General features: G+C 41.3%; 1 protein-coding gene across 1 annotated transcript in view; it reads left to right on the forward strand.

Annotated features, from left to right (window-relative positions):
• Nucleotides 1-10,865, forward strand: part of NECAB3 (N-terminal EF-hand calcium binding protein 3) — a 128,971-nt gene extending 118,106 nt beyond the window's left edge. Inside the window, exons 11-13 of the mRNA XM_089673230.1 lie at nucleotides 1,947-2,024; nucleotides 7,594-7,685; nucleotides 10,566-10,865. Coding sequence (XP_089529356.1) covers nucleotides 1,947-2,024; nucleotides 7,594-7,685; nucleotides 10,566-10,591 — 196 coding nt within the window. The 3' untranslated portion in view covers nucleotides 10,592-10,865. The remainder of the gene's footprint in view (nucleotides 1-1,946; nucleotides 2,025-7,593; nucleotides 7,686-10,565) is intronic.
• Nucleotides 10,866-17,113: the final 6,248 nt, after the last annotated feature.

Consider the following 17,113-nt stretch of genomic DNA (forward strand, 5'->3'; position numbering starts at 1 on the left):
CCCAGATTGATAGTGTCAGTTTCTGCGAGCTGTGTGGAGGTGGGTGTGTCTCTTCTCTCCAATCAGCTCTCAGAGCTCTCCTTACTGAGCTCTGCAGTGTGTAATTTCAACTCTCTGCCCCCTTTTTTCTGAAATCTTAGACAAGCTTTATAATTCTGCACTTTGAATAGATGTAGATAAGAGAAGACTGCAAATAAACAAGTAAATGTTATGTATGAGGATTGGTTTCATCTCTGTGTATCACCTGAGGCCAGTCACTTCACTGGGTATATGTAACATATATACCACTTTAACACATTTCTCTCAATATACTAATCTTAAATCAATCAGCTAACCACGCCACCACCTACCTGGAGTTTGTATGTTCTCCCTGTGCCTGCGTGACTTTCCTCCGGGTACTCCGGTTTCCTCCCACACTCCAAAGACATGCTGGTTGATTAATTGGCTTCTGTCTAAATTGGCCCTAATATGTGTATTTATGAATGTCAGTTATGAACCTTGGATTGTACTTTCCGTGAGGGCAGGGACTATGTGAATGTATAATATATACGTATTACGCTGCGTAAATTTATGGCGCTGTATAAATATCTGTAATAAAAATAATATTAACCTCTTGGCGCCGGCCGAACGCAAATGTGCTGCCTCCCGGCGTCTGGGCCTAGACGCCGAGTGGCCGCACATTTGCGTTCTATTATGCGCTCCCAGCACACACATTCGGTACTCATGGAAAGGTCCCGATCTCCTCTTTCGATCGGGACCTTTCCCGATCATTTGACCGTCGTGACAGCGAATCACAGCAGTCACATGACCCTAAAACCCCGCCTCCCTGCTTCTGAAACCCTTAAAGGGATGGGAGGCGCTGGCGCCAAGGGGTTAATAATCAACTTGTTTTTATTATTACCTTATTGATACTATTGTTGCTATTAGTGTAGTTTCTTATAATGTTGCTATTCTATGCTTTTATCATGTTAGCATGCTTCCAGAAACTTGTCTACAGTAGCAGGATAGCAATCCTTCACCCAGATCTTTCCCAGTTCAATTCTTTCACAGTATAGTTGCAATTCTATTTGTAATAAATGTGTACACCAGTCTTCAACTATTTTTTTCTATTTTTGTTATGTTTTCTTATAATTTATCAAATGCAATGCACTGGGGTTGATTTACTAAAACTAGAGGGTGCAAAATCTGGTGCAGCTGACTACATGGTAGCTAATCAGCTTCTAGCTTCAGTTTGTTCAAATAAGCTTTGACAAAAAAAAACCTGGAAGCTGATTGGTTTCTATGCAGATCTGCACCAGATTTTGCACTCTTCCGTTTTAGCAAATCCACCCTATTGTGTTTTATAAGGATAATACTTCTTTATAATATATGTTGTCATATACATGCTATATTTACAACACTAATTTACAACATTAATATTAAACCCAATCATTAGAGGTGGTGGCTGCATTCATTTTCTTATTATAAGCTTTTTTCCTCTGTTTTCACCTGGTGATCTGACCAGTAACACACTCCCAGTATCACAGTGTCTGCATTCTGGTTGAATGAGCAACAGATACACCTCAGGACAGCAGCACTGTCAGTCTGGGGGAGCCCAGCTTCTAAATCTTTAACCCTTTGTTAGGATAGACACCGTTCAAAATCTAGTTTACAACTGATAATGACATATGCCAGCACAGTAAGCTTTAAAAGTGTTGGAGTTATCAGAAAAGCACATCAAAAAATCAAAAAATGTAAGCAGCGTTTTTTTTGCCATTTAAAAGAACGTGAAAAATAGGTGTTGTCCCAATATGGCTGTAAAAGTAGAAATACACTTTAAGGACCATGTAGATGATCCAGGTAAGCAGTTACTAGAGGGGTTCTAGCAGGAAGGGCAAGTGGAGATAAATTGCTAACTATCTGTCATATTTGACCGTACATTGGAAACTGTGTTTTGTTTTATTCAGTGTGTCCATCCAGAAGCTTCAGTCCCAACCAGGCTATATCCTGTATGAGATATGGGAGGGAGAAGACTCCTGGAAAAGGTAAGTGAGACACCTTGGTAGGGGAGTCCCTTAATCTTTCAAGGGAGCAACTCTCCTCTTTGTATTCCCTACCAGACCATTCTATGGCTGCCCTTAACTCCAGCCCACACACGGCCGCTATGTTCATATCCTTAGATGGCTACGCTACTCTGGAAAGTCTCAACCTAAGGCTCCTTTCACATTAACGTGTCACCAAAGTTTTCATGTACATCCTCTGGACTAAAGTCACATCAAAAGTCGTACCATGGTAGTGCAGGAACTATTTTCAAGTTGCTGCAACTTGAAGTCGCACAGATTTGAATGGTACTCTGGGAAACATGAGGTGCGACTTGCCATGCGAATTTGGACCCCAAAGTCGCATGGCAGGTCACACAAGTGTCAATGGACTCTAAGGGCTCATGTACACGGGGTGTTTGGAAAACTCTTCTGACTGCTGGAAACTGACTGCTAGAAAACATAGGTTAAAAAACATCAGTTTAGCTGCGTTTGCATACCGCATTTATACGCGTTTTTAAAAGATAACCTCAGCGGACCCTCCCAAATGCCCAGAATGCACTGAAAAATAGTAAATAATTAACTATTTCAGACATTTTAAAATAAATAGAGAGAGCAGAAGCAGAGAGAGCAGTATGTGTTGAGATGACCTGTCTTTTCTGGTTGTATTCACTATGGATCCCATCATGAGCATAATGCGGCACGTTCTACCACTTTTCCTTCACTGTTATCCTGCTGACAGCTGAAAGAACCGAGCCTGTAGGTATCGGTTTCAGGTACTGGACCATTTGCACGAGTACCAATACTTCAGTACAGGAACAGACACCGGAATCAATGCAACTCTATTTTTAACCTGTGTCACTTTTTATTTTTTAATTTTTAGACTTGACATGTTTGGTATCTATTTACATGACACAGTTTTATGTTCTATATTTAAAAAAGAGGATTTGAATGATTCTGTGTGCTCTAAAATTGAAGTGGTATTAAACTCCAAACCAAAAATGTAGTATTTTGCAGCTTACCAATAAATAGATGTGGTGGCTGCATCAATTTCTTCTTTGGCATTTTCCTTCTGTTTTGACCTGGTGATCTGGCCAGTAACACGCCTTCAATATTAGTGAGAGAGCACTTTGGAGGAATGAGCATAGGACACAGTAGAACGCAGCACTGTCAGTTTTGGGGGGATGGGAGTGTTAAATGTAATAGCAGATTTGAATACAATAGAAAGTGGAAGCCAGACTCCAGTTCACACTTTGTAATCAGCCACAGCAAACAGTTTTTTTTCTTTTGGGGGGGGGGGGGGTATATAAAGCTTTTACAAGAATAAATAAATGCTGATTATTTTAATCGCCCCTGCCAGTGGTAAATGGCTTGTCTTATCCATGTAAACTGATACATTCTGCTTGAGAGATTGAACTTCTGAAAAACAGCAGAGTTACCACCAGGGGCGGACTGACAACTCATGGGGCCCCCGGGCAATAGGGAATCATGGGGCCCCTGTGTCCTTTCCCAAACTAAAAAAAGCCTATGAAAAAGTTACCAGGGGCATCTCATGGGGCCCCCTACTGACCCCGGGCCCTCGGGCAGTGCCCGAGTTTCCAAATGGTCAGTCCGCCTCTGGTTACTACAACCATCACATCTAAGAACTGGTAATCTGCTTTCACATTAGTGTATTTGTTACTGACAATCAGGGGCGGACTGACAACTCATGGGGCCCCCGGTCAATAGTGGATCATGGGGCCCCTGTGTCCTTGCCCAAACTCAAAAAAGCCTATTAAAAAGGTACCAGGGGCATCTCATGGGGCCCCCTACTGACCCCGCGGCCCTCGGGCAGTGCCCGAGATTCCAAATGGTCAGTCCGCCCCTGCTGACAATATAAAGGTTTGATATGCAGTTGCACAAATATTGTGTAACATAAAAAATTGGAACTAACTTCTTTTTATTCTACAGGTTCTCTGCTTTCAGAATATGTGTGTAGGGGTTTTAAGTAATTGAGAATTTCAGTATGTGTGCATAAATAGAATGAAATACTTCGGCAGTGACAGGGAATAAAGACTGCATATGCTGCCACCTAATGCTACAAAGTGAGAATTACAGGTGCTCATGGTAAAAAGAGGATACAGTAATTAAATAGAACATATTCCCAGATATCTGGTTTCCTTAAAATAAGATGTTTATTTGCTTCCTAAAATGGAAAACCTAACAAGAGCATTAAAAAATCTTGTGTATTTAGTTATTTGCAGCATGCTTAATAGTTGGTTATGTAAAATTTTGTAACATGCGATTTTTTTTGTAACGTGTCATTCTGCACAGCAGCTAGAATTTCACATTGTTCTGACAGCAGAGATTTCTATAATGACTGTTAAGACAGAAAAAAAGAGGCAGAGTTAAAATGACTGACATTTTAGGGTCTATGTATGAAATATCTGCTGCATGAATGTCAGAAGCATTTTTAAATGCTTAAAGTAATTCTTAATGGTTAGCACTTCTGCCTGGCAGTACTCGGGTCGCTGGTTCAAATCCCAACCATGGTATCACCTGCCTGGAGTTTGCTTGTTCTCCTTGTGCCTGTGTGGGTTTCCTCCAGGGTTTCCTCCCACACTCCAAAGACATGCCGGTAGGTTAATTGGCTCCTGTCAAAATTGTCCCTAGTATATGTATGAATGTAAGTTAGAGACTTTAGATTGTACACCCCTTGAGGGTTAGGGACTGATGTGCATGTACAATATATATGTAAAGTGCTGCGTACATTGATGGTGCTATATAAGTACCTATAATAATAAATAAGTCATCACTGCATAGAAGAGTAAATAGCAGCTGAGTTGATAGTCTACGTGCAGCCAGCCACACTTGTTCAGTATTTAGCTCATAAGGCATACTGGATTGTATAATCAGAAAATCAATAAACCACCTGAGTGACTGACAAAGAACAATTCGAAGCAACCTAATAAAACTCAGCAACAGACAGTATGGGGTTTATTTACTAAAGCTGGAGAGTCCAAAATCAGACTCCCTTCTGCATAGAAACCAATCAGCTTCTAACCTCAGCTTGTTCAATGAAGCTTTGGCAATGAAACCTGGAAGCTGATTGGTTTCTATGCAGAAGGGAGTCTGATTTTGGACTCTCCAGCTTTAGTAAATAAACCCCTATGTGTTACAGCTCAGCATATTAACTTGTGGGAACTTCATAAACACAAGGACATGAAGACCAATTCCAGACAAAATTATCAAGTGTTGGATAGAGTAGAGAAGACATAGAACCTCTTCTATCCCTGTATTGCTATTGGCAGTCACACTGAACAAGAAGTAAGGGAAAATCTCCCCATTCCCTTTAGTTTTGCTGGTTTGCCAGAATAAGAAGATAGGGAAACTTCTCCCAACAGGACACGCTTCTTCTACAGCAGAGTAGTGTTAGGACCAGGGGCGGACTGACAACTCATGGGGCCCCGGGCAATAGTGGATCATGGGGCCCCTGTGTCCTTGACCAAACTCAAAAAAGCCTATGAAAAAGGTACCAGGGGCATCTCATGGGGCCCCCTACTGACCCCAGGCCCTCGGGCAGTGCCCGAGTTTCCAAATGGTCAGTCTGCCCCTGGTTAGGACATCTGCCAAGGTTTTATCGCTCTGTGTCCTCATTAGGGAAATTTCCACTCAATTCCTGTCTGAGTGCCAAGTGTCAGCACAGAACCTCCTTTCTGAGGACACATACAGCATTTACAATATCAGAACATTCAGATAGAAGGGATTGGATCCAAAATTGATTATGATTCTCAGTGTTAAGGTGAGTCCATACCAGGGGTGGACTGACCATTCGAGCACTAGGGCACTGCCTGAGAGCTCGGGGTCAGTAGGGGGCCCCATGAGATGCCCCTGGTACCTTTCATTGGCTTTTTCATAGGTTTTTTTTTTTGGGTGTGGGCAAGGACACAGGGGCCTCATGATCCCCTATTGCCCAGGGGCCTCATGAGTTGTCAGTCCACCCCTGATCCATACTATGCAGTACAGTGACTCTAGCCAGGCAGTTCTCTAATATGAAAGAAGCTCAAAGGCTGCTCTGGAGGACAATGGAGGGTTCAAGGAAAATGAGAGCACCACACCCAGTATAATTATATAATCACTTAAGTCCAAAGATAATAAAGGTATCATCCAATGCGTTTCACAGGCTATAAGGTTCCTCCTTCATTAGGGCTCAGATTGCTGGTTTTATTGGACTTTTAGTGGTTAATGGGGGGGGGGGGTTTGATCAACTTTAGTATAAATTGGCTTCCTAAAATAAAATGCCTCCTTTAGCAGGTAAAATAGAGTCTAAAACCAGGCAAGTTAAGGAGCCAGGTTATTTCAGAGTTGATTTACCCCTGTTAACTACTAACATACAAACAAAACCAGCATTACAAGCCCTGATGGATGCAGACCTAAAGCCCATGAAACATGCCCTAGTCAGGCATCTTGGGAAGGACTAGATATGTGCAGTTCGTTTAGTTACAAATCAAAATTCGAACTAAACTTTCATTATTTAGAGATTCAGATGTATCCGAATTTCTGACTCACAATAGTAATACATTTCGACAAATTATCTGAATTCAAATTTGAAAATTAATTTGAAGGTATAAAAATAAAAAAAGATGATGATTCCTACTTAGGCTGCTTTATAGAATAGAATTGAAAATAAAAGAATAGAGTAGAATAAAATAGAATAGAATAAAAAAGAATAGAATATAACTGAAAATAATACGTTCTAAAATAAAACAAAATAATAGAATAAAACAGAAAATAATACAACATAAAATAAAACAAAAGAATAGAATAAAACAGAAAATAATACAATATAAAATAAAACAAAAGAACAGAATAAAACAAAAAAAATAATACAATATAAGATAAAACAAAAGAATAGAATAAAACTGAAAATAATACAATATAAAATAAAACAAAAGAACAGAATAAAACAAAAAAAATAATACAATATAAGATAAAACAAAAAAATAGAATAAAACTGAAAATAATACGATATAAAATAAAACAAAATAATAGAATAAAACAGAATAGAACAGAAAGTAAAATACAATAATGGAATAGAATAAAATATAAAATAGAATATAATAGAGTAGAATAGAGTATAAAAGAATAGAATGGAGTAAAAAAAAATATAATAGAATAAAAAAAGAATAGAATAGAATAAAACAGAATATATATAGCCGTCTTCTAAAATTTGAATTTTGAATTTCAAATCAATTTGAAAATAAAAAATCGGAATATACAACACAAATTCTGAAAAAGAATCATTCTAATATAACAAATATTGTGTAACACAATTATTAACTTAACGAACAAATTTGAAACCAAACTAATTTTTCTGTCATACACATCTCTAGGAAGGACTATTGTCCAAAAAAAAAAAGAAAAATTGTATATATATTAGCACTTAGAGCTTGCCTAGCAATCATCCAGATGTAAGATATGGAATATTTATATTCTACAATCAAGACCTATAGGGAAAACGTAGCGCTTATTGATCAGTTATCAGTTATCAGTTATACGACTGTTTATTGTAAATTTTCACTTTGTCTTTTTTTAGTCATCTTCAGTGTGTACAAAGCAAGGCCTTTCAGAGAGCATCCATCGATTGTCTGGAGGGCCCAGAGGACATCAAGACCATGCTATTCCCAGGTGAACATCCACAGAGGTTTATATAGAGGGGAATTTGTATTCATGCCCTAAAATTGTATCTCTCACTTTTTGGTTAGAAGCGCCTAGTAAAAAATAGTTTTCTCACCTGGAGGTTCATTTGTATTATTTAGTTGAACAGAAATGTCAGATACAGCCAACACGCTTTGAGGGAACTAGACTGCCCCATCTTCAGAGCTTGAGTGATAATGTGTCATATTAAGGGGAAGAAATGAGCTTTGTAGCCTAGATTAGGGCCGACAGTCAGCACGCCCTGATTGCAGTGAGTACAGTAGACTTGACCATTGGATGGCAGAGAGTTGACCAAGCTAAATTACTCAAATGCAGTAGAAAAAAGTGAGGTTACCATTCTGGCTATGCTGCCTGGACAAAGCTATGAACAGGTAAAAACAGAGCCTATGTACTAACATAGGAATGGTGCACAGTCCCTGTAAGAAAAATATTTTAACAACCAAAAATAAAGATACACCTCATACTAACTCAAAAAATCAATACATGAATTGCCTTTGCTGTAAAATCATATAACATTCAAACCAATAAATGCGAAGCAATCCAATCTCCCATAGTATATAAAATAAATCTTGACAGTTTTTATTAAAAAGTCCTAATAAAATATAAACAATAACTCTGTGTGATACTCATAAAGCAAAAAAGAAAGAGGTAGGGAAAGAAGACCAGACCTGAAAAAAATTGTGACTTTAAGGCACAACATCTATAAAATCCCAATTTATTTCATATCAATATTCACCACATATATTCTAACATTTCTATTCATGTCCACCAACACTGTATTCTTGTAAAAGTTAAAAAGGTTATAATCTGATAGAATAACATATTGCTTCACAGATGATCCAGTTCTTTAGGCTCAACGCGTTTCATGGACTTTATCCACTTCCTCAGGAGCCATCACAATATATATTCTTAAATAATGATCTAAACAAAACACATAATCATTAATTGCAATCCTTCATCTATAATAGCACAGCATGTCAGAGATGCACTATAGATAGGGAAGAAAAGCCCAGGAGACCAGAACCTTTCCCAGGGGTAAAGGGGATGACACCATGCCTGGCCATGCTAGAACAATAAGGTTTGTCCCTATAGAAAAATTCCAACCATATATAATTGATTTTCTGGCAAAAGGTAGTCAACAACAGGAGTTGACCAAGATCAATTACTCAAATGCAGTAGAGAAAAGTGAGGTTACCATTCTGGTTTTGCTGCCTGGACAAAGCAATGAACAGGTAAATACAGAGCCTATGTACTAACAATACCTTTAAGAAATGGTGTGCTGTCCCTGTAAGAAACATATTTTAACAACCAAAAATAAAGATACATCTTATACAGGGGCGGACTGACAACTCATGGGGTCCCCGAGCAATAGGGGATCATGGGGCCCCTGTGTCCTTGCCCAAACTCAAAAAAGCCTATGAAAAAGGTACCAAGGGCATCTCATGGGGCCCCTACGGACCCCGGGCCCTCAGGCAGTGCCCGAGTTTCCAAATGGTCAATCCGCCCCTGATCTTATACTAATTCAATAACAATCAAAAAAAAATCATATAACAATCAAACCATTAAGTGAGAAACAATAAAATCTCCCTTAGTATATAACATAAATATTAACAGTTTTTATTAAAAAGCCCCAATAACATATAAATAATTCCAATATCCAGACTCAATAAATGGTGATTCTGTGAAAACTGTGAATATAACTTCCAAAATGTGCTTAAAAACTATACTTCGGTGCCCAAGTTACCAGTCCACGAAACAGGTGTAGAGTGCCCACTCACCTTAATATTTGACCTAAAAGAATAAGTCGCTTGCACTTTAGTAAGTAATTCCTGCAGCTCCACCTCCAGCTGTTAGCAGCCACTTCAGATGTAATATTTCCTTAGGGGCCCGGTCCGTGCTGCCTTTATTTTGCTTGCAGCTCAAAAGAAGGGGAGAGCTCTCATAGCGCACCGCATGGTAACCAATTTTCAAAGACTTTTATTTAAATGGTGATGCACTCACATATCATTTAAATATATTGAGAAGTGTATCCCACTAATGAAATGGAGTTTCCTCACCACACTTCCAGTTTTTGCGTCAACTGGAAGTTGCATCACTGGCTCTACCCAACGTGTTGCGTCACTGGTCATTTGACTTCTTCAGGATATCCTATATACTGTAAATTATATGGGCAGCACAGTGGCTTTTAGCACTTATGTCTTGTAGCACTGGGAACCTTGGTTTGACTCTTGACCAGGATTTGCATTGAGTATGCATGTTCTCCCTGTGCTTCTGTAAACTTCCTACCACATTCCAAAGAATGTTGGTAGGTTAATTGGCTCCTATCTATATTGGCCATAGTATGTGTGTACAAATTGGCTATGCATATGTGCTATCACTTTCTGCAAGCCTGAACAATTGGAAAATGTTGAGGAAAGAACTGATGACCAGCTTTGTAAAAAAAAATTCACCCAAAAAATTCTATGGAAAATGGCTCTCAAGTGTATCAGATATGGCGCTGATCCATAGAATCGCTGAGAATCAGATACAACTGTACCAGGGGCAGACTGACCATTTGAGCACTCGGGCAATGCCCGAGGGCCTGGGGTCAGTAGGGGGCCCCATGAAATGCCCCTGGTGCCTATTATAGGCTTTTTTGGGTGTGCTTTGAATGTGGGCAAGAACACAGGGGCCCCATGATCCCCTATTGCCTGGGGGCCCCATGAGGTGTCAGTCCACCCCTGAACTGTACAGATCTATACTGTATATATAGCATGTATTTCAGCTGTGTCTTTAGCAATTTACCCGGAATTCTTTTACATTTTTCAGAATCCAGTGCAATGACAGCCCTTCTCATTTTTGTATTTGCAGCTTCCTGGTGGCTTTTTGAGTCCTAAAAGACCACAACTTTACACGGGGTCGAGATCCACATTCATTGGACTATATATCAGTTACCTTTGGAGTACAGAAGCAATTTACGCATCCCAGCAACCTAAGCTTCATGTCGTTGGTTGAGTTTTAGCCCTTTTCCTTTGCTCTGCTTTCGTTCGTGATTTGGTTATCATCTTTTTCTCGATAACTTTCCCACAAAGAATGTATATCAAGCTACTTTGAAAGTGAAAATATTTAGATTCCTGAGATGTTGTATAATAAATATACAGTTGCTCTGTGTGATTGTGACCTTATTTTCCATGTGGCGTTTCCTGATGGTGCTGCCGATCAAAGCCATTGGCAGAAACGCTTGACAACACCATGGTTTCAGTACCGCATCCCTATTGGCTCTGAAGAGAGGAGAAAATAAAAAGTAGAACCACCATGTGGAAGAAGAGCCTTTATACTTACCGGTCCAATGGGTGGTGAGTTATAACATCACTCTCTTAAAGGGTGTGATGGATAGCGTGTCTGTCACCGAGCATTGTGGCTCCTCCTGCCAGTACTTGGACAGGGATGCCCAGCATCCAGGGTAAGGATGCAGAATTGCACCCCCCTCTCCCACTGTTAATACATGCCATAGAATGGGTTTACCACCCTCCATCCCTTCTTTTCTGCGCCCAGGGCAGCTGTCCCCCTGCCCACCACTTGTCCTAACCCTTACAACAGTATTGTGCCCAGGGGCGGACTGACAACTCATGGGGCCCCTGGGCAATAGGGGATCATGGGGCCCCTGTGTCCTTGCCCAAACTCAAAAAAGCTTATGAAAAAGGTACCAGGGGCATCTCATGGGGCCCCCTACTGACCCCGGGCCCTCAGGCAGTGCCTGAGTTTCCATATGGTCAGTCCGCCCCTGATTGTGTCTTGCACTGACGTAGGGCTTGGTTTGAGGAACCATGGTGCCCAAATGAGTAGTGGCATTCAGACAGACTTGGATAGCAGCAACGGCCAAAGCTCTGTAAGGGTATAAAGATTTAATTTGCTACCCCTCAGAACAGGTAAGTATAAAGTTTCTCATTCCACCTGGCGCCTTTTCATTCAAGCAGAACTCCAGTGATTACCATTATTGCCCACTTACATTGGTCCAGCTTGGCACATTACAATTATCCATGTCCTATGCTTAGAGGGCTGCTGAGTATGCTGTAAAAGACAGTAGTTGCTCATGTTACATACAGTGATCGCCATGATCTTCCATGTTCCATCGCTGCTGCCAGGGGCAGACTGACCATTTGGAAACTCGGGCACTGCCCCAGGGCCCGGGGTCAGTAGGGGGCCCCATGGGATGCCCCTGGTACCTTTTTCATAGGCTTTTTTGAGTTTGGGCAAGGACACAGGGGCCCCATGATCCCCTATTGCCCGGGGGCCCCATGAGTTGTCAGTCCGCCCCTGGCTGCTGCCATTCAGAGAACACCTTGCATTTTTCAATGAATACTGATTGGAGGAGGGTAGATTATGACATCATCCGTCCATGGTGGCAGTGCTGAGTGGGCAACCACCTGTGTGAAGAGGGGAAGGCACTCTAAGCCTGGGTCCACACTTGTGCAGTGCGGTATATCGCATGTGATTCACACAGGAACTGCACCACATTCCTGTACAAATCACATGCGAATTGTGTACGGTGCGACTGGAGCCATACATTTTGTATGGCATCGGCACCAAAAAGGTGCAGGACCCTTTTTTTGGTGCGCACTAAAATCAGATCGCATGGATATTCAGACCCATGCGATCCGATTTTGCACATCGCATCGCGTTTTGTGGACCAATTTCGGGGTGTTGTTAACACCCGTAGCAGTTCGCATGAACGGGGTGCGATTGTGATGCAGTGCGGAATTTGCACAGAAAACGCTGCAAATTCTGCACCGCATCAGTGTGAACCAGGGCTAACAGGACCCAGAAGATGACAGTTATCACTGTATGTGGTCTACAGCTTGCCCAGCAACCCTCCACATGTAAGATATGGAAAATTACTTTGTATCGGGCTGTAAGTTGGCAATAAAGATCATTTCAGGAATTCTGCTTTTATTAGCAACAACTACAAGATTTACTGATCATTTCCAGCGATAGAGTGATCAGCATGAGAAAGATTGTAATCTTTGCAAACAATCCTAGTTTTTATTGGGTTCTCTTCATCAGGGTTACGATATGAACAGGAAACAATGAACATCCAAAAAGTTGAAAGGCATTGAAATAGGCTATACCAGTGGTGGGCAACCTTTTTTTTCAACTGAGCCAAATCTCGCCAAAACCACGATTGAAATTTATTTTGAGAGTCACATTTTTAAAACTGAAAATACATAGGATGGTACACTGTTTTTAGTTTCAATAAGTTTTTATAGTAATTCATCCCCCATAGTAATTCATCCCCCATATAGTAATTCATCCCCCATATAGTAATTCATCCCCCATAGTAATTCATCCCCCATATAGTAATTCATCCCCCATATAGTAATTCATCCCCCATAGTAATTCATCCCCCATATAGTAATTCATCCCCCATATAGTAATTCATCCCCCATATAGTAATTAATCCCCCATATAGTAATTCATCCCCCATAGTAATTCATCCCCCATATAGTAATTCATCCCCCATATAGTAATTCATCCCCCATAGTAATTCATCCCCCATATAGTAATTCATCCCCCATAGTAATTCATCCCCCATATAGTAATTCATCCCCCATAGTAATTCATCCCCCATATAGTAATTCATCCCCCATATAGTAATTCATCCCCCATATAGTAATTCATCCCCCATAGTAATTCATCCCCCATATAGTAATTCATCCCCCATATAGTAATTCATCCCCCATAGTAATTCATCCCCCATATAGTAATTCATCCCCCATAGTAATTCATCCCCCATATAGTAATCCATCCCCCATATAGTAAATCATCCCCCATAGTAATTCATCCCCCCTATAGTAATTCATCCCCCCTATAGTAATTCATCCCCCATAGTAATTCATCCCCCCTATAGTAATTCACCCCCCATATTAATTCATCCCTCATCTAGTAGTAGTAAGTAAGTAGCAAGTAGTAAGCCAAGTCCCCCCTGTGTCAATTCACTTACCTTTGCTCCGCGCGTTCCTCTCGCCGTGTTCCCGCACCGTTCCGGTCTTCAGGGCGGACTGTGAGAGGAGCTTAGCTCCCCTCACGTTCGTCACGCTGCCCCGCCTACACACATCCTGACAGCCAATCACTGGCTATCAGGATGTGAGTGGCAGCGAGACTGGCCAATCATTGCATTTGAGAGCGCTGCCCTGGCTGTTTTTTTTTTGGATCACGCTGCAGAGTCCCTGCCGCCCGAGAGGAGGGAGGGGAGCGGGCGCCTGGCACACAAGAGCCGCATTAAAGCGTGTAAAGAGCCGCATGTGGCTCGCGAGCCGCGGCTTGCCGACCACTGGGCTATACCATCGCAAACAAAAAGTAAATCCCGACTGCTAATTAAAAAACACAAACAATTACAAAGTAACTGATGTGACTAGAGATTGTAATAAAAGCAACATGAACAATAATAACAGGTATAGTCTCAATGGAAATAACAATAAAGGCATGATGCTGTACATTGCTATGTACTCAGGGATTTTTTTCTCAGAGAATAGGTGCGGGAACTCCGTCCTTCTGAGTCACCCTTGTCCAGGGGCGGACTGACCATTTGCAAACTCGGGCACTCCCCCAGGGCCCGGTGTCAGTAGGGGGCCCCATGAGATGCCCCTGGTACCTTTTTCATAGGCTTTTTTGAGTTTGGGCAAGGACACAGGGGCCCCATGATCCCCTATTGCCCGGGGGCCCAATGAGTTGTCAGTCCGCCCCTGCCCTTGTCTCTGCCCTCCAACCCAACTTCAAGTTCTGTTCTTAGGTTTCACCCCTACCCACCTCCCAGTACTGCCCCTTTTAGAGAATACAGAACCAAGTAGAATGTTATAGTGCCAAGTGATTTGAATGTAATTTCTTAATGATAACAAGAAAAACAGTGAAATAGATCCCCTGCAGCCAACAACAAGAGACCTTCCCAGTAGCAACAGATCTTCCCAGCAACAATAGATCCACCACAACAACAATAACCCCTGGCAGAAACAATAGATTTCTCAGAAGCCATCATCAATAAACCCCTCCTTCAACAGTAGATCTATCCAAGCAACAAATGACCCCCCCCCCCAGAAGCATAAGACCCCCTGGCAACAATAGGTCCCCATGCAAATATAGATCCCCTCCAGCAACAATAGATCCATCAGCGGCCAGCATCAATAGACCCTCCAGTACACCCCAGAAGCCCTTGCTATTACACATTCAGTGCTGGAGGTGCCGGAACTGCACTCCCCCACGTTCCTGCTTGAAAAAAGCCCAGTATATACTTTATTATAAAAGGTGGACTGCACCCTGCTGAAATGTAATTCACTAAAAATGGTTTTGATTGACGATTACGCTTGCTGAATCCTTTAAGTGCCCAATGGGGTTTAGATACAGTATTGTGGTTTGGGCATATTTTCTTTCTTAATTATGGTGAAGTCTAAAAAGTAAAATTTAAGTCAGGTTGACACTGAATACGGCAATTGTATATATTTTGTATAGTAGCCAACAGGTGGAGCTCTTGGCTCCATTTCCAGGCTTTCCTTACTACCTGTAAAAAAAAGCCTTTTTAACAGAACTCAGCAGCTCAAGCTCAATTGTATGTTAGGTGCACACTATTAAAAATATATTTTTTTTGCAAAATTAAAAAATGTATATTAAAAAACAGATATAAGACATCAGTTTATAAAGATATCATGTAGAGCATATTAAAAATATAGAAAAACTACATTAACACACAACCATTATAGTCTCCCTTTACTTGAACAAATTTCAGTGAATATGACCTATAGCACCCTCCATAAAATCATGTGGCTCACACAACAGCTTGGAGGAATAGTACAAACAGGAATGGGCAAATTTAAGGTGAGTGATAACATGAAAAGATGTAGTTTGCAGGAATTATCATGCTAATCTTTATTAGGCAATAGCTTGAAAAAGAAAGAAAATCTTTTTTGTTTATTGCGCACTGATACCTGCAAAGGATGATTAATCCAGGTGACACTTGAGAAGTTGAACGAAAAAAAAAACAATTATTATACGTTCCACACAGTAGGCAGCACATTGAACTTGGGGAAATCTATTTTAAAGTAAAAATAAAATGTAATATATTGCAGCCTACCCCGTCCTTAGATTTGGACCCAGTATGTCCACATAGTATGGCCAGCTGCTGACTTGGCATCATCCACAGGCAGCTTAACTCTTCAACAAGACACAGAAGCTGAATCCAATGCAATTTTATCTCAGATAATTGAAATTAAGAGAATGTTTTCCATATTTTGAATTTTAAGAAGACAGTAACTTAAATCTTGTCTCTGCAAAGTACTAACACTGCCTGAAGGAACATAGAAGAAACAGAAAGCTGGGACTAGACTTACCAGCGCTAAGCATGAGGTAAGGACAGAGGGAGATGTCAATCACATAAGTAAACAAGTTGTGACCGCCTTAACCGGGTCAAAAAGATCTTGTAAGTGAGCAATTCACTTATATCTCATTGGCACGTGGTGAAAACACAGTACATTTGTGGCCTACAGCACTGTGGTTTAAAAGGACTGTCACTTTTTAATTATTATCACAGTTATATATGGACTTCAATTAGTTAATATATATTAAGATGGCCTAGCACCTGAACAGGTGCAATCTACATCAGAGGCCTTAAGTTTGGAGCATTGTTTGATTCTCTCTCTCTCTCTTTATATTGTATTTGCACAGCGCTTGATAAGTAGTGGGCTGGGAGAGTCAAATCAGCAGCTGAATATTTATACAATCCAATCCCTGGGGGAGAGTGCCCAGATGGTGGTTGGAAGGGAGCATAAATAGTTTAGGGCCTGGAACAGAGAGGTTCTTGTCCAGGAGGAGGAGATCCCAGCCTGAAGGGCTGCTGACCTTCTGGGCAATCCAACTATGCTTTTCTACTGCTCATCCAGGTCCCAGCTGTGCTAGCTGGTGGGCTTATTCTGAATTCTGCTGGAGCTGACTGAGGAACTTCTTTTGGGGATCTGGTCTGGAGAATTCACAGGAAAGGTGTCTGGAAGATATTGGAAGGAAGCATCCATTTAAATGAGTCAGCCTGGTGCAGGGGCAAACTGACAACTCATGGGGCCCCTGGGCAATAGGGGATCATGGGGCCCCTGTGTCCTTGCCCAAACTCAAGAAAGCCTATCAAAAAGGTACCAGGGGCATCTCATGGAGCCCCCTACGGACCCCGGGCCCTCGGGCAGTGCCCAAGTTTCCAAATGGTCAGTCCGCCCCTGGTCTGGTGTAAGAGATCCCAGTGACTGTGTGCTGCTGCTGTTCCTTGCGCATTAGAGCCATCTTATACTTAAAGTGGACATTGTTCAAGGTGCCCTTGTGTCACTCAGCCCATTATTTGCTACTGAAAGGACTTGGACCAGAATCTGCAGGAGGAAGATCTGTGT

This window comes from Staurois parvus, unplaced genomic scaffold (assembly GCF_062004578.1).
Source record: "Staurois parvus isolate SC_StPar_1 unplaced genomic scaffold, SC_StPar_1.0 ptg000137l, whole genome shotgun sequence".
In the NCBI taxonomy this organism is placed as follows: Eukaryota; Metazoa; Chordata; class Amphibia; order Anura; family Ranidae; genus Staurois; species Staurois parvus.